At 35.9% G+C, this 26,433-nt stretch overlaps 1 protein-coding gene across 1 annotated transcript in view; it reads right to left on the bottom strand.

Moving 5' to 3' along the window:
- The window catches only part of ABI3BP (ABI family member 3 binding protein), a 137,158-nt gene that overhangs the window by 40,472 nt on the left and 70,253 nt on the right, over positions 1–26,433 (bottom strand). The window contains exons 22-41 of the mRNA XM_036406819.1: positions 23,911–23,976; positions 22,337–22,396; positions 21,900–21,965; positions 20,885–20,959; positions 19,733–19,807; positions 18,720–18,794; positions 17,812–17,889; positions 17,198–17,272; positions 16,957–17,022; positions 15,632–15,712; positions 12,327–12,392; positions 9,604–9,651; positions 9,055–9,129; positions 7,466–7,513; positions 6,881–6,955; positions 4,637–4,711; positions 3,736–3,810; positions 2,395–2,469; positions 1,687–1,761; positions 6–77 (exon numbers count right to left, since the gene is read on the bottom strand). Of these exons, the coding sequence (XP_036262712.1) occupies positions 6–77; positions 1,687–1,761; positions 2,395–2,469; positions 3,736–3,810; positions 4,637–4,711; positions 6,881–6,955; positions 7,466–7,513; positions 9,055–9,129; positions 9,604–9,651; positions 12,327–12,392; positions 15,632–15,712; positions 16,957–17,022; positions 17,198–17,272; positions 17,812–17,889; positions 18,720–18,794; positions 19,733–19,807; positions 20,885–20,959; positions 21,900–21,965; positions 22,337–22,396; positions 23,911–23,976 (1,401 nt within the window). The remainder of the gene's footprint in view (positions 1–5; positions 78–1,686; positions 1,762–2,394; positions 2,470–3,735; positions 3,811–4,636; positions 4,712–6,880; positions 6,956–7,465; positions 7,514–9,054; positions 9,130–9,603; positions 9,652–12,326; positions 12,393–15,631; positions 15,713–16,956; positions 17,023–17,197; positions 17,273–17,811; positions 17,890–18,719; positions 18,795–19,732; positions 19,808–20,884; positions 20,960–21,899; positions 21,966–22,336; positions 22,397–23,910; positions 23,977–26,433) is intronic.

Below are 26,433 nucleotides of genomic sequence, written 5' to 3'. Positions count from 1 at the left end.
ATTACCAGGTCTGGTGTATGGCACTCTTGGTCTTTCAGTTTTTCGTTTGGTATGAATGAATGGTTTTTCAGTTGGAGCTGGAACAAAAACAAAAAGCACCCAAAACAATAATGAAAAAACACACTGCTTTTCACAGCACATGAGGAACATGAGTACGATCTGATCTAGAATAAGGCAAATTATGTAAGAATAAGCTGAAAGCTGGAATTCCTGCAAAGAAAGGAAAACAAGTTAAATGGCCACTTATACAAGAAGACTTCTAAAAAAATATATACAAATTTGTAGTTCTGCATCAAGCAGTCTGGAATATAGTCATTAACATCATCATATGGTAATAGGACAAAAATAGACAGTGGTAACCTGTGTCTTTCTCATCTGCCACACATGAGTAGATGAGAAAAGGATTTCTTTTTCATTTGTGTCAAACTTGATTTTTAGATTATATTATTTTGTTCTTATGTTGAATGATTTAATACTGTTATCTTCACACTATACAGATAAAAAAATCTTGTAAGTAAAAGTAGGAATAATTTCCTGGAAAAGGTTATCTTAGCCCTTTTTAGTCTGTGGTCTGCTCCAATGCAAGAGGTCCAAAATGATCTGCCTTAGCCTGTGCAGTTTTCATCCCCCTTGCTCTGAGGAATCATTTTCTGCATGTGACTATTGCTCAGGTAGCTCAGGTGTTTACAACAGGGCACCTACTTCATAAAGCTAGATGCACAGATACTGAATGAATGCTAACCTCAGTATCATTGCATACAGGGAATATAAATGGAAATAGAAACATGTTTAAAAGCAGTTTTAATTTCCTCTTCCTCAAAAAGAAAAGAGACATAGTTTGAAGATTATAAAATGCCTATTAATATTTCATTCTCAGAAAATATATACCATTTCATTCTCAGAAAAGCACAGTTAAGGTCTGTCACTGAAGCTGGGGACAGAAAGCTGGTTGAACAACAATTGCTCAAGCAATGCTCTTGCTCCTGGATAGTGCTTGAGTTCAGTGACCCTTACTTGGTCCACATCTGACAATTAATTTAAGAAGAACACTCAACTAAGGTTTCATATATTTAAGCAAGTCTTCCCAATCTGGATAACTAGAGGAAAGCAGAGAGGATGGTTTCAAGTAGTAGAGTGGGATTTAGATGGTCACATATCAGGTCTGGAGACTATGCCGTTGTTGATATATTAGAATTTTTTTCTGTAAAATTAAACCATGAGGAGTGAAGAAGAAGAGTATTTTGGAATTAAATTATCCACAATTAACATGAAGAATAGGGGATTAACTCAGTTGGTTAGAGCATGGTAATAATGCAAGGGTTGTGATGGGCCAGTTTAACTTCAGAGTTGGACTCGATGATCCTTGTGGGTCCCTTCCAACCCAGAACATACTGTGACTCTCTGAAGCATCACTATCTGCTCTTTAAATAAAGTCCCCTTTTACTGGAAAATAGATAACCTGGAGGAATTGCATCATCCTGACTGGAAAGGCTAGAAGAGGATGAAAAGAACCTTTGAAAGTAAAGAGTTCATGCATTATTACCCTTATCAAGACCAAAGATAAGTAAGTATCTACAAGAAGAGCAAAATTTCATTATTAGCTTTTAATAAAATATAATAAGCTCTCTCTAAGATGATATTCTCTAAAAAAGGTGTAAAATAGAATAATTATGAAATAACAGTTACCAAATATTGCCTTTGTTCTTTCAGGAATATGAGGGATCATAGTAGTATCTCGTTCATCAAACGTTGGAAAAATCTCTGTTGGAAAAATTGTCAATAAATTATCTGAATAATGAAAGCAATCTCCCTTTCCTCCTTTTCTAAAAAATCCTTTCAGCACTATTCTGTATACAACAGGAAAGGGATGTTTTAAAACAGCAATGGGCATTTACCCTCAGAAATTTATGGTTAGGAAACAACACTAACAAACCTTCAGTGAAATCACTGATTATATTACACAGGTCAGTTGGATTTATGATGGGGAGTCACCTAAGCAAAATGTAATTAAAGGGAATCCTCATACTAATGGGTGAAATGCACATGTAAAGAAAAAGCATTACAACAGTGTTAGGAGGTTTCTCTCATAAACGCTTCAAAAACATGGTGCACACTATTAAAGTGTGTTGCTCAGATAGAAGCTGCAAATAACTTTTTATCCTTGATTAAAACATATAGGCTGATTCTATTTCTTCTGTTAATATCTGCATAAAATACAAAAAACGTTGAACTGTTGAAGTTTCCGTCAGATTTAATTGCATCTCTGCAGAGGTTTCTTAACCTAGAATAATAACCAGGTGACAGCTGATGCACTGATGATTATTCCCCCCGCTTCCACCCCAAAAACAATTGTTCAATTATCTACCGAAGCTTCAAAAAGACCAGATAATTTACCAGGCCTCCTGTATGGAGCATCCGGGATGGGAGTTGCTCTAGGTTTAAAAGGAATATGTTGTGGTTCTTTAAGACCTGAAAGAAAAGATCTGTTTTAAGGGTTTATACTTTGACAAAATTAGGCTTGTTGCATAGGCACTGCATATCTCATGCTTGCAAAGAAAAACAATCTCTGCATGACAACCTGAAAAACTGAGTGTCAGATACGCATCAAGAACAGGTCAGATACATGTCAGGAATTCAAGAGAAAACAAAATCCTGAATGAAAACATGAGTGGAAAATTAATCAGATAAGCCAAATCTGAAGTCAAGCAACAAAGCCAGAAAGAGCACAGACAGCTACAGGGAATATATTTCTGTCTGTATTTCAGAACCAATAACTGCAATACCCATGGTGTGATGGTTTCCTACAAGTGTCAAAGGAATTACAACATGTGTGACAGGGAAAGAAATTTTATGTGAAGACAACAAACCAGCTAGGAATCTTTCAATACCTGCAACAGAGTAGAATGTAGTTCAATTAGTAGAAAAGAAAATAATTCAAAACCACAAACAGATTATGTGAAAAACAGACTAGTGATATATAGACATTGGCCCAAGGAGTAGTGAAAAAATAACAATGACCAGCTCAAGGTAACAAATTTACCTGCTGCTGTCTTTTGTTGTTCAATTGTGAATGGACTAACGCCCAAAACTCCATAAAAACAAGATTCACAGAGTTAGTGGTGAGTATAAGTTAGTGGTAAAAATACTCCCTTTGACATGACTGGTTAGTTTTCAATTTGGAACACATTCCTTTTTTTTTCCTTTTCTTTGTAAAATTAGTGAATATGCACTCACTTAAAATAATGTTCAATGGATACTCTCAGAACTGTTAGAAGTTACAGAGGTTTGGCTGTTCATTAGTATGTAAATCCCTATTAGTTTATTTTTGAGGGTGACATTCCATCACCAGGTCACACAAACCTATGAGTGGTTTCAGTTAGAGATATTTGAGTCATACATGAAGGCCCTCAAATAGGTTTTTCTCCAAGCATCTTTTGACAGGCACAAAAGAAAAGCAATTTCTTCCAACTTCTCATGATGTTTCTTTGTTGTCTACCCTGCTCTACAGATTATTCAGCTGTGATAGATGTTATGTGGCTGAAAAGCAGAGGCAACTACTAAAACTCAGACATTAAAAATAGAAATCACTTCTGTTTTCCTGGAAACACATATTTAATGATCATCAGAGAATGTATTTGTAATATGAAGAAATGTTAATCAGCACTTGATTCACTGAGGAAAGACAACCCAAAAGAACCCCTGGATATTCAAGCACAACAAAACAACAATCTGTACCAGGTTTTGTGTGTGGGACATCCGGACTTGGTGATGCCCTGGGCTTGGAAGGGACTCGCCGACTTTCTTTGGGACCTGTGGAAATGAGCAAAGTTTTGAATTTATTATTGAGGATGATGATTCTTGGTCTTATGAAGATGGGCAAAGTTTTGAACACATTGTTGAGGATGATGATTCAACATATGTCCTTCGATTTTTCTGCTGAATCAGAAGATTTGTTTTCTGCTAAGAAAATTTTTAGGGACTACTTCTGTCATTTTAAAATAATCCCAAAGAGATCTCCTGTAATCAATACAATGCCAGTGCATAGACTAAAGACAAAGTGACTTTTACAGTGCAGTGTCACATCAACTTTCTACTCCTAACAGCAATAACAAACACAGCTTTCTACAGAGTAAACTGCTGTAGTTCTAACACTTCCTAGTTGTGCTTCACAAGTGTGTCATAATCCAAAAACTTGCTGCTCCTTTGAATCAACTCTGCATTAAAAAAAAAAAAAATCTTCAGCGAAGCAGTCAAAGCAGAAGAAACATGGAAATTTACCTCTAATTTTCAAATTGACAGAGCTATATCCAAAGTTTTGGGAACAGAAAAGTACTGTAATTTTACACTTTTAAAGAAGCAACTCAAAAATACAAATATTTTCTAAGGAAATCAAGATTCCTGTGTGCAAGGGCTAAGGATGAGTGTTAACCCACACATCTCCATTGTGTTTCATTGACATGTATAAATATCCAGCAGATTATGTTCAATGACAGCTGTATAGCAAAATTTGATTATGACAGCGAAGCACAGCCTGGAAAATAAGTACCTCTGTATCTTCACAGAACTCATCAATTTTGAACATTTTCAAAGTGATGAAATTTTCATGCACTAAAGGGCAAAATATTGATAAGCTTACTTGCTCTCGTTGGAGGAACACGTGGACTGGGTGATGTTTTAGGTTTGGAAGGCTTGTGATATATATCTTTAGAAGCTGAAAGAAAGAAACTGGGTTAAGCATTATTAAAGTAATAAGTAGCTTCAAATACAAATAAACTGTTCTGTAATGGGTGTAGTCCTGGAATGATTCGCAATATTAAATTCAAGTAACAAAAATGCCTTAGTCAAATGGATCTGCTTCAAGCAATCTTATGACCCAGGATTAATGAAGTGATTGTGCTCTGACAGTGAAATTGAGGTTTGAGTGGAACAGAATTATTTTCCAGCCCACTATGAAGGACTGAATTTCATTTCATAAAACTGGAGGGGGAGGGAAGAAAAAGAAAGAGGAAGGGAAAGAAAGCTTTCAGGATGCAGCTCTGCCCACCCATGGTGCTCTGCACCTGCAATGGTGCTATCTACACAGGATGACTGAAAACACATAATTAGGATCCTGTTCTGATCTGCCCTCTGCTTCTTACCATTAGATGTTGAAGGAAATTTTCCTATCTTATGTGCATAACAACTTGAAAAAAACAAGGATTGTCCTCATTTGTTTCATAGAAAATAAGAAGATACCGAGAACTTTGACAGTTAAATTATTAAGGAACATGCAAAAAAAGGTGACAATTTTTTTCAGGTCTGCTTTTAACAGTTTGTGCTGAAGAAGAAAGACAATGTGACCTTTCAAACAATCAAGCATCATTACCTATTGTTGCCTTTGGTTTCTCAGTTCTAAATCTAATTGTTTCCAGAACTGCATTAGCATAATAAAACAACAAAACCAAAGTATTACCAAGAACAATCACTGTCTCCACAATACTCATACCATCCCTGCTAGGGCTGATGACAGATAGTCACTCCTCTCTGAAACTCAAGATCCAAGTATAATGTTCCACAGAATTTCCTCCCGTTCAAGGTAACAGCTCTAATACAGAACAGATCCCAAATATCTGAAGTTTTTGTAAAAGCCACAAAGAGACTATGGGTGGTTTTTTTTACCTTCAGCTTTGTACACTTTCCTGACTTATTTCAAGGGTTTTTTTTCAAACAATAAGTGCAGACTTACTGGGGAGAAAAGGAACCTGAGTTGTCTTTCTGCCCATCTCTTCACCAGCACCATCTAATACTCCATGTACCTTGGATACCCATACTGGGTCTGGCTGGAATGGAGGTTATTTTCTTCACAGCAGCCCCTGTGCTACTCTGTTTTGGACTCATGAGCAAAAAAGTGTTGATAAAATACCAATGTTTTACTTGTTGCTGAATACGCCTTGTCACAGCATCCAAGAATTCTTTGTTTTTCACTCTGCCCCCAGGCAAGAGGGCTGGGCTAGGGGTGGGCAGGAGAGGACACAGCCAGGACAGCAGGACCACCCTGGCCAAAGGGATATTCCACCTCACATAAAGCCATCTCAGCACCAAAACTTTCCAAAGCACCCATTGTTCCTAGACTGGCTCTGCTCTGCCTGTGGGATGTGGTGTGAGGTTGCTTTGTGCCACTTGCTTTCTCCACCTCTTTTTATCCTCCCTTATTAAACTGTCTTTATCTTGAACTATGATTTTTTTCCCCTATATTTTTTTCCCCTTACTTCTGCTCTCCAGACCACTGTGGGGTGGAATGAGCAAGAGGTTAGTGTGTACTTAGCTTCTGGCCAGGGTCAACCCACTATGGTGCCTCATACATGCAAGTGTGAGTTGCATAATTTACTTTCTCCCTCCTTAATTCTCCTAAGGTTGTTTATGGGTATAACAACCCATGCAGACACAATTATAGGAAGTATTACACATTCTTAAATTTCTGAACAACACAAGGGCTCTGGAAAAGTGAACCAACAAGTTCACTTGAATGAAAGCTTGTGTCTGGAAAAGAAGAAACAGGCACAATTTAAAAAATACAGAGCAGAATCCTTCCTTTCTGCAATGACACCCCTTGTTTTCACCTTTACTTTACTAGAACACAAGTTACACAGAAAAGACATTTTCACTGAGAATTTTACAGAAAACATCAATTTCTGCAGTGACTTACAATGTAATAAAGAACTGAAGATATTTTCAACTTACCAGGTTGCTTATAAATTCTATATGCCACTGGATTTTATGCCTCAAGGAATGTTCTAAAATATATGCCCGAGGAATACACACAAATCTGAAGCTCCAGTGATCACAGTAGGATCCATAAGACACGTGTCAGTATGAAGAGGTAAAAAAATAATGAACCTACCAGGTCTTGTTCGTGGCACCTCTGGGCTTGGTGATGTTCTAGGCTTGGAAGGAACATACTGTGGTCCTCTAGGAACTAAAAAAATAGCAAATATTAGAATTTTTTGGGAACAGATACTGACAGAAAAAATAACATTAAAGAAGAACATATGCCTTTGGGACCCTTTGGGACCCTTTGGAATCACAAAAACGTGAGTAATGGAGAAATATGAACACTTGGTACATAACAAACCCCAGTGCTGATGGAAAACCTCTGTAACACGACAATATAAAACAAGGCCAGTATTGTTGCACAGTATGAAAAGTGAAGCAGCACATGATAGAAATGGAGTATAGAGACAAGCAGTCAAAGGTAGGTTGTAGTGCTTATATCCCCTTTGCAGAACACATTTGTGTGAGGAAAAAAAGAGAAAAAGATTATTATGAATTGTTAGTGAAAAATCACCAAACCCCCCCTTACAGGATGAACTTTAATGGTAAAAAATTATGAGAGTGGAGTGCAATAAAGCAGTGCTTGTGATGGTCAGTGAGAAAAAGCTAAATGTGATGGTCCCCAGGTGATTTACCCTGTAGGTAAAACTGTTACCTATTGTTGGTTTTAGTTGATCAGTTCTAAGTGTTATAGATTCCAGGACTGTATCAGAAACAAAACAGAAAATACGTTTTGAAAGTTGAAAATTTACAATTAGCACTATTTTTTGAATCCTGTACTTTGTTTACTGCCTTATAGTGAAACAGTTGTATTAAATATCTGAGGAAGCAGTGAAATCTTCAACATAGCGTGAGCTTTGTTCTCCCATAGGCTTCAATGAAATACCCAAATATTATCATTCTGTTATTCAGAAAATGGCTTTTTAGGGACACAAATCTTATCCCTTGGTGATGTGTTTCAAATGCACTCTATTTACACAACTGGAATCAGACAGTACTTGCTTGTGTACTGAACACTGTTATTAAAGAGCATAACATGGTGTATTGCATTGCACAGTCATATAGTTCAGCTCTAGACTGGAATGGATCTAGAGTCCATTGGTTTAGAGTAATAAGGATGTGAAATTGATGTGTCAATTCTTCTGTATGGATTACAACTAAAAAAAAAGAAGAAATGTCTTTGGATATTTTAAGACAATTACAAGATAAGTGGATGATGCTGTAGAAAATGTTCTGTATATTACAGATTCTTGAAGAAACAGTAAATTGTAGAGGCTTTTGTTTTTGTTTGTTTGTTAGTTTGTTTTAAACACAGATCAATACAAGCTCATAATATCTGTGTGACAAAACCATAAACCATTTCTGAGAAAGTCAGACTACTATAACAATGAAAAATGGCCACAAAGGTAAAAAACTGAGTGTATGAGAAGTTGCATCTTAAGGTGTAACTTGGAAACAATGTTTTATAATCAGATGCCATTGTTAAAAATTTATGAGAATACAAGGATTTTGACTGTTTGCTACATGAGGAAATCACACATAACAGATAACATCAAATTTCAAAAATATTGGTCTATGTCTACAATTTAAAGATCTTCAATAAGTGTTTATCCTTAAATTTTTTACATTTACCAAAGGATAACAGATATTGATATTTGAGACCCTTGCATTTTCTCTTGCTATTACCAACTGGAGAACATGGGACAGAAAGTAATTTTTTCTGCCTCTCACATTTAATGACATAAAAATCCAGTATTTTGGAATACAAGGGAAAGGATCATTAATGCCAATAAATGTTTATAAGCAAATACTAAGTATGCATGTATAACTAGGCAATTTAGGCCCTCATGCAGAAAATACTAACGACATGAAATTAACTGATGGTGGCTTAGAAGGGAAACATATTTATTTTAACAATGCAAAGCAACGTTGGAAAGAATTATTACCCCCAAGTAGCCTCAGTACACGCTTTATTTTCTTTGTATTTGTTTTAGTTAACAAGGTTAATCTGAGTGTAGCTACACTATTCTCATCCTGTTGGCTTGAAGTAGCAGAGGCTTATTCTTTTGCTCAGTGAAAAATACCTAGCAAATGTCACTACTCATGAAAGCTGCAATTAAATTGCTGAATGGCACAGAACAGAACTTCATTCTGTTTTAACTGTCTTAGGTAACTAAACAGCTGCTTATAAACACATTTCAATCCAAAACAAACTGTACTAGAAACAATCACAAAGTAGTTTACCATCTTTGGCCTGCGGAACGTGAGGTTTGGGTGAAGTTTTAGGTTTAGAAGGAACACGTGGAGTCACCCTTGGAGCTGGAAGAGAAAATGTGGGCAGTTAGTTGGTTAAATTGCACAGCAATTAAATCTGATACCAGCTGAACACACAAGCACAGAAATCCCACACCTGCAACTGAGAAGAAGTAGGCAATCAAGTAATACTCTCCATGTGTTTACAACAATCTAAGCAAGAAAGTGGAATTTTAGTCATTTTTGAAGCTCAGTTTTTGTTTGTGTTTTTAAAATAAAAACTGGAACAAGCGCAAATAAGCATAATTATGAGAAAGGTGATTGAAAGCTGCCAGCATAATTTCTTTTTTCACAAAGGAGACATTCCAGCTGTGAAGAGAGCAATACACTCAACTGTTTTGAATGCCAAGCAAGATAATTACCTAGAAGAAAAATGAGGTTAATTGAAACAATCCTGAGGCAGGAGGTGACTAACTTCACTGATGCTTGCTGTGATGTAAATAAAGCAAACACAACAGCTTGCCAAGGAAATATTATTACCTATGGGTGACCTTGGTGGTTCAGTTCTAAGTGTAATAGGTTCCAAGACTGCAACAGAAACAGTGTGACAAAGTGAGTAAGGAACGCACTTAAAAAACTTAAATACTCCAGTGGTAAGTAGAAAAGCAGGCACTAACACAACACCACAGTAATATGGATCTTCAAGCTGACTTTTAAATCATGGGCAATTACAATTCTTAATAATACAGGTAAAATAAGAAATAAATAATTGGACAAACTTGACGACAATAGAAGCAAAAATATGTGGATATAAATCAGTAAATCCAAGAACAAGCAAGAGAAGAGATTGCAGAGTTTAACTTAGAGACAGCAAGGGACTCTTGATATACAGAATGTCAAACTGAACTCTGTTACTTCAAAGTAGTGTGCTGACCATGACAAAATAGTTGAGTTTTTCCTCTAAAGTGAGTAATAAAGCAGAGCACTAAAAGGCTGCTATTGGTAGAGCTGTATTTATCAGTCAGCTGAAAAAAATTAGTTTGATAAAGCCTGTTATTTTTTTCTCATATCCACTTAAAATTTGAATCACAAAACCAATATATCATGCCTTTTTCCTGGTGAAAACTGTACCAAATGAGACAAAAAATTATGAGATGGCAGAATCTATAAAAATTTCTTGGCAATAAAGAAAACCTATTTTAATGCATTAATTCTTTCATCTCAATGCAGTAACAAGTCAAGTAGCATATAACACACAGATATACACACCTAAAGACAGAACCTGTTCTCTAACCCACATTCACTTATATCCCAAACTCTCTTATGCATTTACCCATTTTGAAAATGGGCTTTACAGTCAATAACACTATAAAACTTTGATTGCAAGTGAGGGGGCTAATACTAAAGTATTTATTACATGCCTATTAACATACACAGTACATTATTCTGTAGTATTAATATTACTGCAAATGAAGAAAAAAAAAACAAAATAACCAGTCTTCTACTGACAGTGGTCAGATACTCCATAGAAATGTCAGACCAGCCACTAATTTTTCAAATGTTCTCACTATATATGCCTCGTTTGCAAAGACTTTGCCATTATTCAAGCTCATCATTATTCAAGCTCATCATTAATTACCTTTGGAATTAAAATTGAAAATCTTTTCCCAGAAAATACTAATTTCTATTTTCAGGTTGCTTTTGAAAAAATCAATCATTTCTTACAAAGAGAAAACCAGCTTTCAATAATAGAAAGATATTTATATTACTTTTTAGGTCTGCAAATTGTTTTCTGGAGCAATATGGTTTCCTTTTGTACAAGTATTATCCAAAAAAATTGAATGTCTCTTCTCCCCACCAAGAGGAAAAAAACTGTTGTTCTCCTCTTTACTTTCTGCTCTAATAGCAAGTCTCAAAGTACATAATTTCAAAAGAAGTGCCTCATCAGACTTAGCCTGATCATTTGGGCTTCAAATGTGAGGAATGTGTATTTTGGATACTGGGAAATGTTTGTTTTGTGGAAACCTGCATTTAAGCTGAAAGTAAATGGTCCCATAGCAAATCACATTCAGGTTCAGCAACAAAGAAATTAGGTCTAGGAAATGAGCCTCTGTCCCTCTCAGTGAATAACCACAGAAAAAGGAATTTTACTATGTGTTTAATGCATGAAATATTGTTGGATATGAACAAAACAAGCAATGATTATCCATTTGTGCTGCTCAAGAACATCCAGCTCTTTGATGGATAATCAAAGAGCTGGATGTTCTTGAGCAGCACAATTAACTACTCATAGTTTAGTCAAAAGCCAATGAAAAGACTTAACAAGCAATGCTAAGAAAAGATTGTTATGCAATATTGACCTTGAGAAGTCAATGTCATTAGAGGAGTTTTGAGAGTATTTCATGGTATAGAACTTGTTGCAGTTGAAAACTACGAGTTTAAGTGAGTTGTTGCTAATTGACCAAACCAAACTGATTCTATTTTATCAAATCATTTAAGTAAGGCTTAAAGATGTCCTTGTCCTGTTTCATGTATGTACTCAACTTCATCCAGGTTTTAAAGACCAAAACTAGATTGCTGAAAACATCTTGAAGCCCTTCTCAGAATACAGCTTGCACAGCAAATGTAAACAGTGACTTAAATTTTCCTTTCAATTAGATAAAGCGTTTCAGGGCTCACTGCAAAGGAGAGCCCCTTGTTCTTTGTCTGCATAAAAAATGTATATATTAAACACATCACTTAACATATATTCCCATACTAAAAAAAGGCCATGTATTATTTTATATAAACTGTGCTCCTCATTAAAAATAAAATCACTTTTTTTTTCTTTAAATTGAGCAAAAGTTTGGATGGATTAATTGAAAAAATGCAGTATTTTCCATACATTTGAGAAAATATCAGCAATATGCCACAAAACTCCTTCTGCAGGAAGTGTTTACTTGTGTGTAGTTTAAAATGTCATTTTAGATGATGTTATTTCTATATTCCATAAAATCTTTATTATTGCAATAATTCTTATTCTTTCCTCTTCTAATATTAGTGAAACTTTCAGGTAAATACCTTTGAAGTGATATCCTGCCTTTTAGAAGGCATCTCCATGTTAGAAACATGGAGAAATAATAAAGTACCAAGATCATATTTCCATTTGCTGGGTTTGGACCACACATGAATAAGCAAGAAGCCTCCAGGAAATGCTGTTTTCAACTGCACATAATATGAGACCAGTGAAAAGAAGAATGACTGAGATGACTCATAATCATTACCCTCTGCAGTCTTTGGACGTTCATATGTGTAGGGACTCCTAGAAGTGACTGACACTGGAATGGTTGCTGTTGGAATAAAGAGAATTTTCTTAAGAGAAATACAGGTGCATCGGTATCTGTTTTTTTAACTGCTGGTACAGCTCACCTGCTCTTGCTTCCCAACTAAAATCTTCAAAACTCTTCAAATGGAAACACTGAATGAATGATAAATTTACCCTATGTGACTTTTGCTGCTTTTGAAAAATAAAAAGTGCATTTATGCTACAGGAACACACTGAGACAGGAGCTCTCTAAAGCTTCACCTTCCTGTTTTACTGATTTTTTAAAAAATCTCTTTATGACTGTAGACCACTGAAAAGAAACAGCTCCAGAGAACTCCATTTTCTTTGGCAAATCTTTCTATTAATTTTCCTGGGTTTCTTCCATAGTGATACAAAGGATAGATATGAAAGGCTTCATGTGTAAATAACTGTAAAGTCCCAGAAAGCAAGGCTGAAGATCCCAGCAGATTATCTAGTGCCACTGCACATTAGATCATCAAGTTAACAAGCTTCCCATCTCTATCTAGAGTACTTAATTGGGTTTGAAAGGAACAAACCCCAAACACCCTGAAAAATATAAAGAACTTTGAAGTCAAAATTGGTAGAATTGTTTGATAGTAGTGTGACTTTACAAACAGAATCCATTTTCATTCCTAAATACATCTACAATCATGGAGTAATCTTTGTGGTTACCCTTTAAATTTTGCTTTGTTTCTCTGTTTTGACTCTTAGCCTCTGTCCCTCCCAAAAGATTTTAATTAGGAAAGAAAAAGTGATGGATAAATATTGTATGATGGGCCTCAAACTATATTTTTGGACATACTAACAATTTGTCATGTTGTAATTCACAAGCATTTTGAGACTCACAGGAAAACTTATTTAAAGGAAGTTACCTTAAAATTTTGAAATACAATAAAATCTGAGACATAACACTTCCAAAATTCCGTCAGTTTAGACAGAAAATCACATTGTTAATTTAAAAGTCTCTATTTCCCCACATGAAGGTTTATGGTGGTTTACCTGGGTGGAGGATGTTTAAATTTAAAAGACTTAATTATTTCAGATTTCTAAATTTTCCCTCTTTTCTTTACTGACTTTTTTTATAGCTTAGACAGCTTTTATATTTGATAATATTGCTACTATTTTAAGAAAGCAAAATACTCCAAAATGTCTTCAGGACAAATAATTCGTGCATTTAAGTAAATGCCCAGAGAAGTTTTGGAGTCTCATTCCCTGGAGATATTTAAAAACTTTTCTGTAAAGAAAGTGTGGCAGCGTATTTGTGTACACAATAGAAAATTCATTATTATTTCCTTTCCTGAAAAATGGAGAATGTTTAGAGAGAGATATTCATGCTAACAATAGTAAAAGTGAGGACAATGGCTGGGCACGATCACATTGGCAAGAAAACTTTTTTTTTTCATGTAGGCAAGAGATTCAGTTACCCAAATGCCAAGAAAGAGAATGAAACTGTGAACTTTCACTAGAATGTACAGTTTGTTAGCTGGAGAATCTGAAAATCATTTAAATGTTTGGGGTTTTTAAAATGAAGATTTTTTTTCTCCACTGCCAAAAAAAGACAAATATTTTACCAGAAACAGCACAAAAATAATATTAATAATGAGAGCCAAAATTAATTGCTAAACCCAAAGAGAGTTATTTGGCAATAATGGCAGTAAGTAATTGATTAAATATGAATTTGGCATATATTGTTCATTATTTTGATTTACTCTTAGGGAAGGGTGACAACCACTATCTTGACACAAGTTTCTAATTTAAGCTGAACTTCCAGGTGATGCTGAAACACAGACAGGGCACTGCTCTTTCACCATTTTGCCACCTCCCCAAAAGCCAGCTTATCCCCATGCACTGCATATTTTATGGCTCAAATAATATTTTCTGAACAAGAATATAATTTGTCACATTATAACATGCCAGTTTCACTACCTACTTACAAGAGAATCATGACAAGCTTCATCAAGATTAAAAAGTGTGTTTCAGCATTCTACCTGATTGATTCATGAGACCACCACTGGGAAAGAAAAAACCAGAGGCTGGTGTACAAATATTTTAAAATGCCACTTTCTTCTTAGGCATATAGAAACTTGCTATAGAACCACTCAATGTGGAAACACCAGGATAAAATCTTGATCTTGGCAGTCCCAGAGTGTAAAACAAATCTATGCAACAGTTTCCAAATGAGTTGCTTTTATTTTTGTCTCAGGCAGAGAAAAAAAAGCAACTCATGCATGAGTTGTGCATGAGTTACTGAATATAAATCTGAGTCCTGCATGTTGTTCAAAATACAATAGGCAGGACTCAGAATTATATTCAGACATAGACATCTACAGCAGAGACAAAAGTAATGATTCTTGTAATACAATACTGGATTTCCTACACTTAAAATTATGCAGGAGCTGTAATCAGCATAAAAACTAATGATACTCAGTATTCTGAGACAATTCCAAGTCATAAGTGCCATTTCTTTAACAAGCTTCACAGGGAATAATTTGGTCTGAAGAGAGTTCATTTCTTTTTATGGGCAAAAAATAATTTGCAGGAATCTGGAAGGAATTTAATAAAATCATCTGATCTCTTCCAGCATTGAGTAATATATTCTTACAATAAACAATTATGCAATTTCAAGCTTTATAATTTCATTATAAACCATGTAACACTAGAAATATTTTTACAACTCTATTTATTTATTCTCCATGTCCAGAAAATGCCAGGTGTGTTTTACTCTCTGCCATACATTATAGATGAAATTTAACATGGTGTGAAGGTGCTATTTCATTTGGGATCATAAAATATGTCTTTACTGAATTCCAGAATAAAATTCCATTCTTACTTTCACAGTTTCAGGTAAGTCTATATATGCTCTAATGATCACTGAATCAATCAAATCCTATGGTTCTATGTAAGATCTTATAACCATCAGCAAAACAGTAGAATTTGTGTTTTCTGGACCCTATGCTGAACTAAGTTGGAAAACTTGTTATTCCAAAATGAAAAGCAGGGAAATAATTTGCTTTGATATCTGGCTACGTGAGTTGGTGACTTGGGATATAAAAGTTAAAAGATTTTTTGCTTTGCTTCTATTTTTTGGGGGATCCAATACAAAAATATTATTCCTCAAAGAGTAATTCCTCACCTTTCTGATGATTAAGTGCTGAACTTCACATTCACACAGAAGAAATTCAAGCTAAAATGCATGACTTAAGTGAGATACTATAACAAATATTTGCTATGGAAATTAGTTACCAGGTTTAGTTCGTGGCTTTTGGGGTCTGGCAGATGGTCTAGGTTTAGATGCAGAAGTAGTGAGCTTTGCTTCTTTAGGAGCTGAAAGAAATATACTGGATTATAAATTTATGCTTTCCACTGTATCACAAAAAAAAATTAAATGAGGAAATGAATGGCTACTGGGAAAAAAAGCAAGCGGTAGGATCAGATATGCCAAGGAGGCTTCTCAAAAAATCTTCCTGAGAATTCACTAGTCCAGCAAGATCCCTGTTTGTCTTTCATTGTAAAAGTGAGTAATTGCATTTAAATATGCAGTTGAAGCTTGCAGTCACATCCAAATGTTCTTCTAATTAAGTTAGCAAATTAATTTTTGCAAGATACCTAAGAGATAAAATAATAATGCTTTTTATAATTTTGAATTCCCGGTAAATTTGAAGCCATAAGAAGACATCTATAGACAAAATATACAGAAATGTCCTCATTTTTTGGCATGGTAAAGAAATTACTGGCAAACAGCTGAAAGAACATGGAATCAAAAAAAAAAATTGAACTTCTTCATAGCTGCAGTCATTGAATTCTGCTAATGGAATAGAAGTAGCTAACATAAGTTGAGTAATATAAGTAGAATAGCAGTATCATGTAAATGCTAAAAATTAAGAACAATGAGTTCCAGAAACCCTTTTCCCACCAAACATGCATGAGTTGAAACTGTAATTAGTTAATCTGCCTCTTAGTCTGACTCCAGACAAAGTGTAAACTCAGTTTCAGGCAGAGGTAAGTAACTTTGTACATTTTTAAAAAGCAGTGCTATGAGATTGCTTTCCAATGAAATGTTTCATAGCAATTGATGCAGTGAAAAATGTTTGACGTCTACAAAAAGAGCAGAGAGGAGTGAGCCATGAAGTGACTGAGAGGTGCTTTTCAAGCCAAAATGACATTCAGAAGGATTCATAAAGCAGTGGAATCAACAAGTTAACCTGGTACCACAGGAATCCTTCACTGAGAGTTCTGGAATTAACACCCACAATACCACCTTTACACTTGGCAGTTCAACTGTATTTCCAATGAGTTTTCTGAATAGAGTGTTGCCATAGAAAAGCTCTCAGCAAAATGGAAGACAAAAATTCTTACTGTACCATAGAACTCGAAAAACTGCGTGAAAAAAATGGTTTCTTTTTCTCCTAAGTTTAGAAAAACATTTCTAAATGCTTATCTCCTAACTTCCTTCATCTTTCAGAGAAATGGATTAAATACAGTGAAAGCTATGAGCTAAAGTAACAGAGTACAAACTGTGGCTTGGACTGCAAGGAAGAGTGATTAACAGCTACAGAAACATTTATTACCTAGGGTTGCTTTTGGTCGTTTAACAGTCTCAGAAGTTTTAGGCTCCAAAAGTGGTGGTTTAGGGGCTAGAAAAGAAAAATTCAAGTGTAATCAAACCAATCATAACCAAGTTGAGATGGATGAGTTAGTCAGGATGTCCATGTATTGCATAACTCCTGTCCTTTTTAGGAAGTTTTCCTTAGATATTTTTAGAGAACATATCTCTGCAAACCAACTTATGAAAATGATGTGCACAATTACCAGGTTTCACATGTTGTACTTCTGGGGTAGCAGATGGTTTCAGTTTAGAAGGAATAAGTGGTATTTCTTTTGGAGCTGAAAGAAAGAGCTCATTTTGCAATGAAAAATTGTTTAACAAGCATTTCCCACAACAAACAGCACATGTCACATCATGTTTATATTGAAGACAACTTAGTATGGAATGTCAAAGCCAGCTGATGAAATCAGATTTTGAGGTGTGGAATGGAGATGATACTGAAATGCTGTACATTGATCAGAAATAAGATTCTGTGAGCCCAAAAGAATGAAAATTTCCATTTTGAAAGCTTTACTTATCAGAGACAATCAGTGTGTGCATTGGGAGTAAAAGAGACAGAACACTAATAAAATGATGACGGTGTTTTATCATGCAAGAGACAAGTTTTATTTCTCTGAGACAGTAAATCCACCCAGAAGCTTGTTCTCATAGGCAGGTATGTCAAGAGCAGTCAATATAACAATGATGGAAGAACAAGACTCTAACCAGGAAGAAGAATGGTTATGCATGTGAAAAGATACGTGGAAGGAATGCATTCATATGGGATGGAGTGCTCAAAACAAACACAGAGTTTTTCACTGGATGAAAACAACATTACCTAATGTTACCCTTGGCCATTGAAAAGGACGGGAAGTTTTAGGTGTGAAAGATTCCAGAATGGATTCACTTGTTGCTGCTGGAAGAAATGATGACAGTCATAGGAGAGCAAGGAGCTAATGGAAGAAACTCTTCCTTCATGAACAAAAATAATTTTTTTTTTAAGAACAACAAATATTTCACTAATGTTTGGACATTTATCACTTTAGTATGCATTAGGGAGAAATTCAGAACTGCACAGAGCTTCAGTGACTATAAATCAGCACATCTGTGATCCACAAAAATTCTGGATATTTATTTCCTCCTGCTTCATTGCAACTGGTCTGGACCTCAACCACTGCCAAGTCAGATTTTAAGTAGAGCTCTTGAACATTTTGAGTTTTGGTCCAATACTTAAGGGAGGTGGTACAGTGTACAATGTGGATATTTAATGAAGAGGACATGTTGAACAATCAATTAGTCACACATTAAAACATATAAAATTTGGAATAGAAACCTGACAACAGATCCAGCTGTGGTTTCAGCCCAAAACCACTGAATGTCTGTAACTGTTAACCAATTTCACGCTGCTAAGGATGCACTAATGTTAACGTTTTTACTGATGCTACAACAATAAAATGCAACCCGCAGTTCACATTACAATGTTTTCATCAGAACTGCTCTAAAAATACTGTTTTCTCAATTTTCTATGTGGCACATTTTTTAACATACTGAATCATATGACTGTGAGTTGCCATATGCATGTGAGAAAACACCAGGTTCAACCATTAACAGCAAGACAAATTTGAAATCAGCTCTTAGGGGCTAATCCAAATGTCCACTGAAAATAACAGCAGTGTATTAATTTCACTTGAATTTCAGAGCATGATTTGAGATGCTGAATTAAGAACTAGGTAGAGATTATTGTACCTGGTCCAGCTTCTGCTATTTCAGGCTTACTAGGTGCCACAGGACTTGAAAGAAGAGGCTGAATATCACTGAAAACTATAAAAAAAACCATGTCATGTTAGCTGTGATTATTAGTTCTAAACACAGCTTTTTTTGATCATAGAAAAACAACCAAAAAAAGTGATATGTTATGGCACACCTAATTTGCACTTCACCATAAGCACACCTTACCTCAGGAATGGAGCAGTATTGGATTAGAGTGTGAGCTGAAGGTAGTGCTTAAAGTGAGAATTAAAACTAAATTGTCAGCCAGTCAAAGCTAACGTTGCTTTCCACCACATGGTCCACACAGCTTAAAGCGAACCAGAAAATACAAAGATAAAACCTTCTAATACCACAATTATAAAGTACTCAATCCTCCCCCAATCCAAAAACTATAAAAACTAAAAAACACTGCAAGTTTATTTCCATGAAGAAAAGCACCTGCCTTAGTTCTCTCCAGCACTTTTTGTGTCAATATTTTTAGTGAATTTTAATGTCATATAATCTGTCATACACACATGAAAAACAAGGGTGAAGTTAAAAAAATTGTTAAACAGCAAAAAAATAGTAAGAAAGGAGCTTCCTATGCTGTCAAGACAATATTTGGTATAAAAACATGTGTTCTAACTGAGCATATAACAATAAGGCTTGTAAGAAAGCAACAAGTAATTTAAGAATTCTTATTAAGATTTAGTCAGTAGTAGTATTAAACATATTTTAGTAGCATTAAACCAGGTTTACTTCATGCAAATATATCTCAAAATAGCCCTAGAAGCTTTTTGAGAAATGAATGTGAGATCAGAAACACTACCAAGTGAGTTTCTCAGCAGAAAGTGCAAGTTTTCATGTAAAAAAGGATGCTTTCAATGATCATGACTCTCACAGGAGACAACATGGAGGATGGTGAAAATGCCTAGGATTAATAACATTTCAGAAATGGCTGTCCAAACATCAAAAGGGGTTTAACTGAAAAGCTAATGCATTACTATTACCCGCAGTAGTTGTTAGCACATGAGGTGTTCTGGAAAATGGAGGCATAGGCTTTTCCAGGTCAGCTGAACTTGTAACTGTGGAAAAATGTAAATACCCCTGAGACAGGTGCATATTGATGCAGACATAGCAAGGGGGGCAAAAATCAGAAAAAGAAAGATTGCTTTACATTGCTTCGCAAGATGCCAACACCACTATAGCAGAGTTTCATGTATTTCCAATTTAAAAAGAAAGTAACAAAACTTCAAAGTTTTGAAGATGTTACATGGACCTAATAGACACAACCTGACAGGAACTGCAGTCCCCCTAAAAGCAGATTTATCAACAGGAGTCAATTGCTCTGTACCCATCTAACATGAAAAAAAACCTGTGCTTTTGACTTCACCTGCACCCATAGAAAGAGACCTATATACTTTAAATACATGCAAATATGAATTTGTAAAACCAGGTATTACTATTGTCAAAGCTTAACATGTTTCAATATAACAAAAGCCAGTATTTTGACTAATGGATTTTAAAGTACTACACATCATGAAATTTGTCATTTGTGGAATTTTACCTAATTGACATAATACAAATTAAAAAAACTTCTGTGATAGATAGAAGAGACAGACTGAGGCATAAAATGTAACACAAAACGGTTGAAATATTGACAGCCAGGTTTAGGATAATTTTCCTTCTTATCTCTTGCACATTCCTACCTCTGTAATGAATACAAATATGTTCTTGAATACCTATGACCCCAGCAATAAAAGTTTCAAGGTGCAATAGAAACATAATCTGAAAAAAATCTTATGAATAGAGAAAACTGAAAATTAATGTGTACAATATGGCTAACAGAAAATCCCCCATGGTGAAATGCCCCGGTCAAGAACATATCTTTATAACTGATAATGAACCCATCGAGCTATTGGTCCTTTTGGTCCTAATCTATTCAACAGCTTAAAACCATACAAAAAATATAAATTCCTGTGGTTTCATTTGTATCCGATCCTATTCCACAAAATATCACCATGTAATTATAGAGCCTATCAGACACTGCAAGCAAAATTCTGCTTCAGACTCCAAGCAATCAGGGCAAACAGCCTGTAACTGTAGCATCCTTCATGCAAAACCAAACACTAAGCAATGGAAGTACCATAAATACAATTTACCAGTCTCTGTTTTTGATATTTCTGCAGATGCAGAAGTTTGGGACAGGAAACTAATATGATTAGAGTCCAGTGAAGCTGGAAAAAGAAAACCAAAACAAAACATTTTTTCGCAAAATCTGAACATATACACTGAACAGGTTTCAAGACATGACTAAGAAACTAGGGATTCGGGAAAGGAAAACATCTCAAATGAACATGCCATGGATTTCCTAATGTAAATGTGTGAAAATGCACTGATGATGAAAATGATGAAGAAGCTGCTAGAAGAAATATGAAGAAGAGATCACATTACAAGAGAAGTGAAATTGCCATAGCCAAAGCCAGAATTAAATGTGGTTTTGCACATGTGGCCCCTTTTATCTCCACACTAAGCTTTACCAAAATCTAGGCCCAAGAGAAGGAGCAGGCTGGCTAAAAACACAACAATATCTCTTGGGACAATTCCTTTCCCACATCACTACCAGAGCTGCAAGAAATATTACTGCCACAGACAGCTGGTGTCTCCAACTATGAAGAAACATCCTATGATTCACCAAATGCTGAAATGAGGTTTTGATCTTAGTACCCTAACATGGCCTCAAAAGCAGCAGCAGAGAAGAGCATTCACAGTTCCAGGTGATGGCAATGGAAAGGTGGGTCCTGTTGTGCCAGCCCAGCTGGGTTTGCCTCTTAGGAACGCTGTTGTGTTTGAATGCATCAGAGAAAGCAAGACCCACCACCCAAACACAAAGAAGCAGGGGAATGGAGCTGAGGGCCAGGTGCAGCCATGTGGTCTCTCTGCAGAATGTCACATGCGTCCTGCAGAAAATGCTCACGGGCCATGGAAAAAGCGTGGGATCAAACAAGAGAATTGCAGAACCACTGTAGCCAGTGCTTTGGCAAGCCAAGCTGCACCAAAGAGACTCCATCCTGTCCATGGCAGAAGACAAAGGATGCCAGGTGGTTTGGGGTGGGAGATGTGATGGGCAGTGAAAGAGATGGCGGACAATGGGAAAAGGAGGCTGTTGCTAGTTACCCATGACAGTTTGTTGAGTTGCCGGGGAGGGAGGAGTGGTGGACTTCGGCCTCGGTCTTCGAGCAGCTAAGATCAAACACAGAAACTGCCTTCAGCTCCTCTCACACGCTGCTGTCACACAGGTCACATCAAGACAGAGCTACAAAGAAGGGGACGTGGCCTTGCTTGGGCCAGGCTACCATGTCACAGCTTCACTGCCCACAATGGTGGCACAATGCTGCCTTTCAACTGGCACTGGCAGCCAAGGCATGAGAGCAAACCTAGAAACAGTTCCCCAGAACATCTGCAGGTAGAATGATTTTTAGTAAGGAGCCATAAAGATCCAGCCACATCACTGACCCACTCTTTGGGCCAGCAGCACATCTGAACAGGCTCATCACTGCAGAGAAGAGCATGGCCAAAGGAAGCAGTGAAGGAGGGAATTGCTGGCTATTTACCCTTCCTTGTGGTTTCCCGTGGAGCAGATGAGGTCCATTCCAGGTCTGGTCTCTCGGTTGCTATGGTCAGACACAGAAATGATCTTGAGATGTGCACTCAGCCTTGCCCCAGCAGTACAAGCAGCACCAGCAGTACAACACCCTAAATGTCTGTATTTAGGGCCACACCTGCCCTTTCCTGATAGCACCCTGTGACTCAAACCCGCAATCAAGTGTCTTGCTGTGGTTGCAACCAACACAATACTCCCTGAGCCTCAGTGGCTAAATGGCTCCACATCAGCAGAAAAATGCCAAAATATCCAATTCATCAAACCACTCCTTACACTTCCTTGGAAGATGCAAAACCAGCAGGAAATGTGGACAGAGCATGAGCCAAGACTCATCTTTCAATTCAAAATTCAGGATGACAAGTGCGGGGTATGTCTCCAATGCAAGCAGCTGCAAATGCTAATTACTAATTTTTCAAGCATGAGAAATAAACTGCACATTGTGCTATCAATATGCGGTCATAACTCCAACCTTTCTTAAAAGTTCAGTAATTTATGGAAGTATTTTCTTACTGTTTCCTCTATTAATGTTTTTTACATGTAACAGCATATATAAGCTCTGATCATTCACATGAAAGGCGTTGCAATTCCCTGTGAAATATAATTCCCCATGAAATATAATTCCCCTTCTTCTTTACAGTTAGTCTATAAATAATTGATTAACATGCCTATTCATCAAGCTTGAACTTTAGTCCTCATTCAAAAAGATTTAAAAATGTTCTGTATGCTAACAAATCAACGTTAGTAAGAAGACACAAAATTATGTTTCTGCCACATTGGAATATTTCATTCTAAAAAGAATTTTCAAAATAACACCTGCGTATAGAGTCACACAGGAATTCTGTGATAAATACTTTTTGTCACTGGTCCATTCAAAACTGACTTTTCAAGTGATGGAAAAAAACATGTTCAAACATCATGACTGTGCCATTAGTATGGCAAGTGTTCTAAAGTGCGTTAACAAACCACAGATATTGCTTAAAGCAAGTGAAAATTACGTCAAACGACATCAAGAAAAAAGAAAAAAATTAACATATATTTTTACCCTCCACTGTTCCTTGGCTTGCAAGGGAAGAAGAAGAAGATTTCAGCTTTGGTCTCTTAGTAACTAAGATTAAACCAGAAAACTTTTAGAAATAGTGACTAATTTTTTTTTTTTAAAGATGAGTCAGTATGGAACTGTGTGATTAAAGTCCATATTACACTCAGATTTTTACAGAACTATTTGCATTCATTATAAAGTTATTCAACTTCAAAATCTGGAGGGCTTAGTTGAATTAATGTAGTATACAGACAGTTAATCTTTTACTGAACTAAGTCTATAGAGAGGAAAATGAGGAAGAGTAATTGAGAAGCCTAATAATTAAGTATCTCATCATTTACATAAATGACTGATGACCTTGCTGAAATGTTTGGCATTGCCACTATCAGCAAAAGAACTGAAATGTTTGGACTAAATTTTAAAGTACAGCTTTTCTTATTTAAGTATTGTGAAATGATAGAAATTAGGATGGAATCACTGTTTACCCATTACTGTCCTCGTGGTTTTCAGGAAAGGAAAAGATGTGGGCTCCAGAACTGGTCTTGGGAGAGCTAAGGTTAGAGATGGAAACTATCTTGAGATATTATGGCAGTCTCTCAATGCATATGAAAGCATAACTTCAATCACACCCAAATAAGTAAATATTTAAATTGTGGTTTCTCACATATGTTCTTTCTACCAAATAAATCCTACATCAGTTCATAGTCACTTGATATTACCACAAACCCCCAGCACTAGCTAAACACTGCTCCTATTGCACAATAGTGGCAGTCATGATGCTCCAGAGCTGCAGTAAATGATACATTCCAAAATCCTTTTTCAGGCATCAAATATTTTCCAAATATAAATTGCAAACTAGTCAATGAATATATAGCCAGTACTTTTGTTTGCCCACCTTATATTTAATCTGAAAAACTATTAACTAGCTCTGATTATTATATACTTCACCACACTTAAAAATGAATATGGCCTAAACATATATATGCCTGTAAAAAAAAAAAAAAAAGAGAAACAATAGGCTCTCCAATGAAAAATGCATAAAGGTGAACTTAATAAGGATTTCCATCATGAGTTGGGCACCCTTGTAGAAGAAAACCAACTTGTGCCTTCTTAACCAAAATGCATAAGAATCTCTAGTAGAGCAGCTTGATTAATTTACAAGTTTTCATTCTGAACAGGTATGAAGTACTATGAAGTACTTTGAACAGAGAGAATTTCATATAGACCCTGGAAGACAAGGATAAGTTACAAGAAGAGTCACATTTACCACACAGTAATTAGTGAACAGATATGGAAATTACAACAGTGAATGCAAAGATCCCAATAAAAATCCCTTCTCTTGTCTAAGAATGTATTATTGAAAAGCATAGAACAAATTCATAAAAGCACAGAACAAATTCCTAACACAAACAGATGATAGTCAAACAGTTTATCTCAGAAAATGGAATCAAAGTTTGGACACTGTCACGACACTTGCAAGAACACAGTACAGAAAAAGTAGAAGAGCACAAATCTGATGGACCAACAAAGAGAATATTTCGAACAAGGAGCTCTTGTTCTGAAAATTCTGTTAGACTCCTCCAGTCTTAGCGAATAAAATCTTTCAAAAATACATCAAAAGTTTGTAGGGTAAATTGACCAGGGGGTGGATTGAAAGAGTTTTAGAAATGTATCCCTTTTCACCTGACTACACACTTCTCTGTGGCACAGGGTTACTTATTGTCCTCTCCATCTTAATTTTGTTGCTGAAAAATGGAAATAATATGAGTTTCACAAGTACATCTTCTGAATATCTTCTCCTTGTCTACCACTGGTTTAAAGAAGTGCTTAGCATAACTGTTATGATGGCAAATATAAAAAGATGTACCTACTTGTTAATGTACAGGGGGATACTATAGAACATTTACAAATATCTATACAGATCTGCAGTAGAAGACAAGGTTCTGAGTATATCAGGAGAAAAAAAAGGAGAGTTCATGTGTTCAGCATTAAATTTGTCCTATAGAGGAAGAAAATATGAAAGAAATTGACTGGATCATTTAGGACACATTAGGAAAGCCAACAAACCTTTATCTTTCCAAATAAAGGGTTTTTTTCCCCCTAGATATAGCTAGACTATCAAGTCTCAAGCTGTTTAAAAAAGCCCCTAACCCTGACCTTGAGTTTGCAGTGTTAACTATGCTACCTTTAATCTCCCTAAAAGGATTTTTGTCATAGCTGGATAGTCCTCCTTAATGAGAAATATGCTTGAATATTCTATGCAACTTCAGGATTTACAACTTGAACAACCATTAAGTTGTTTTAAAACCACAACTGAACATAAACAATATTTATAGAAGATAAATCCACAGAGAATTTCCTGCACATGTCACTCTCTGCCCCCAGCACTGCTACTGACCAGGACAATGTCTTAAATATCAATAGCCATGGAAATACACTTTGGTAATGAAAAAGTAATTAGAAAATAAAAAAGAGTATGACTTGAAGCAATACTACAGCTATCTGTATCATGATACACTGCATATAGTAGAGAAATTAAAGTTTGGTTACAAGCCCCACAGTATCACATGGTAAAGTTCTATGACCTTAAATAATACATAACTGGTCAGTGACAATCATGGCTAATACCACCAATTAGTACTGTAAAGGGGAACTCAGAATTTGGAAAGAAGTTAATAATCCAGTATTTTAAACATCATAGATATTGCTTTAAACAAAAATAGCACTCGATGCAGAATTTTTATCTTGCAGTTGTTCTTATCCCCAAATTAAAGGAAATCAACATTTCACCAAAAGCATCCTGGGAACCCTTCAAGAACACTCAGTTTGCAAGAAATGTCAATACCAGACTGAGCTGATGGTATTTCCGTGACTCCAGATGCTTTAGATGGGAATTGAGAAACTGTCTGTGTTTCATTAAGAGCTGCACAGAAAATCTGGATTTAAAGTGCTGAGGAATCTGACTGTTGCTGGGATAGCAAACACACAAGCTGTGTTGTTCAGGATGA

The sequence above is a fragment of the Molothrus ater genome, chromosome 2, assembly GCF_012460135.2.
Source record: "Molothrus ater isolate BHLD 08-10-18 breed brown headed cowbird chromosome 2, BPBGC_Mater_1.1, whole genome shotgun sequence".
NCBI classification, from domain to species: domain Eukaryota; kingdom Metazoa; phylum Chordata; class Aves; order Passeriformes; family Icteridae; genus Molothrus; species Molothrus ater.
The sequence above is the reverse complement of the archived record's forward strand: the minus strand, read 5'-3'. Positions and strand labels throughout refer to the sequence as shown.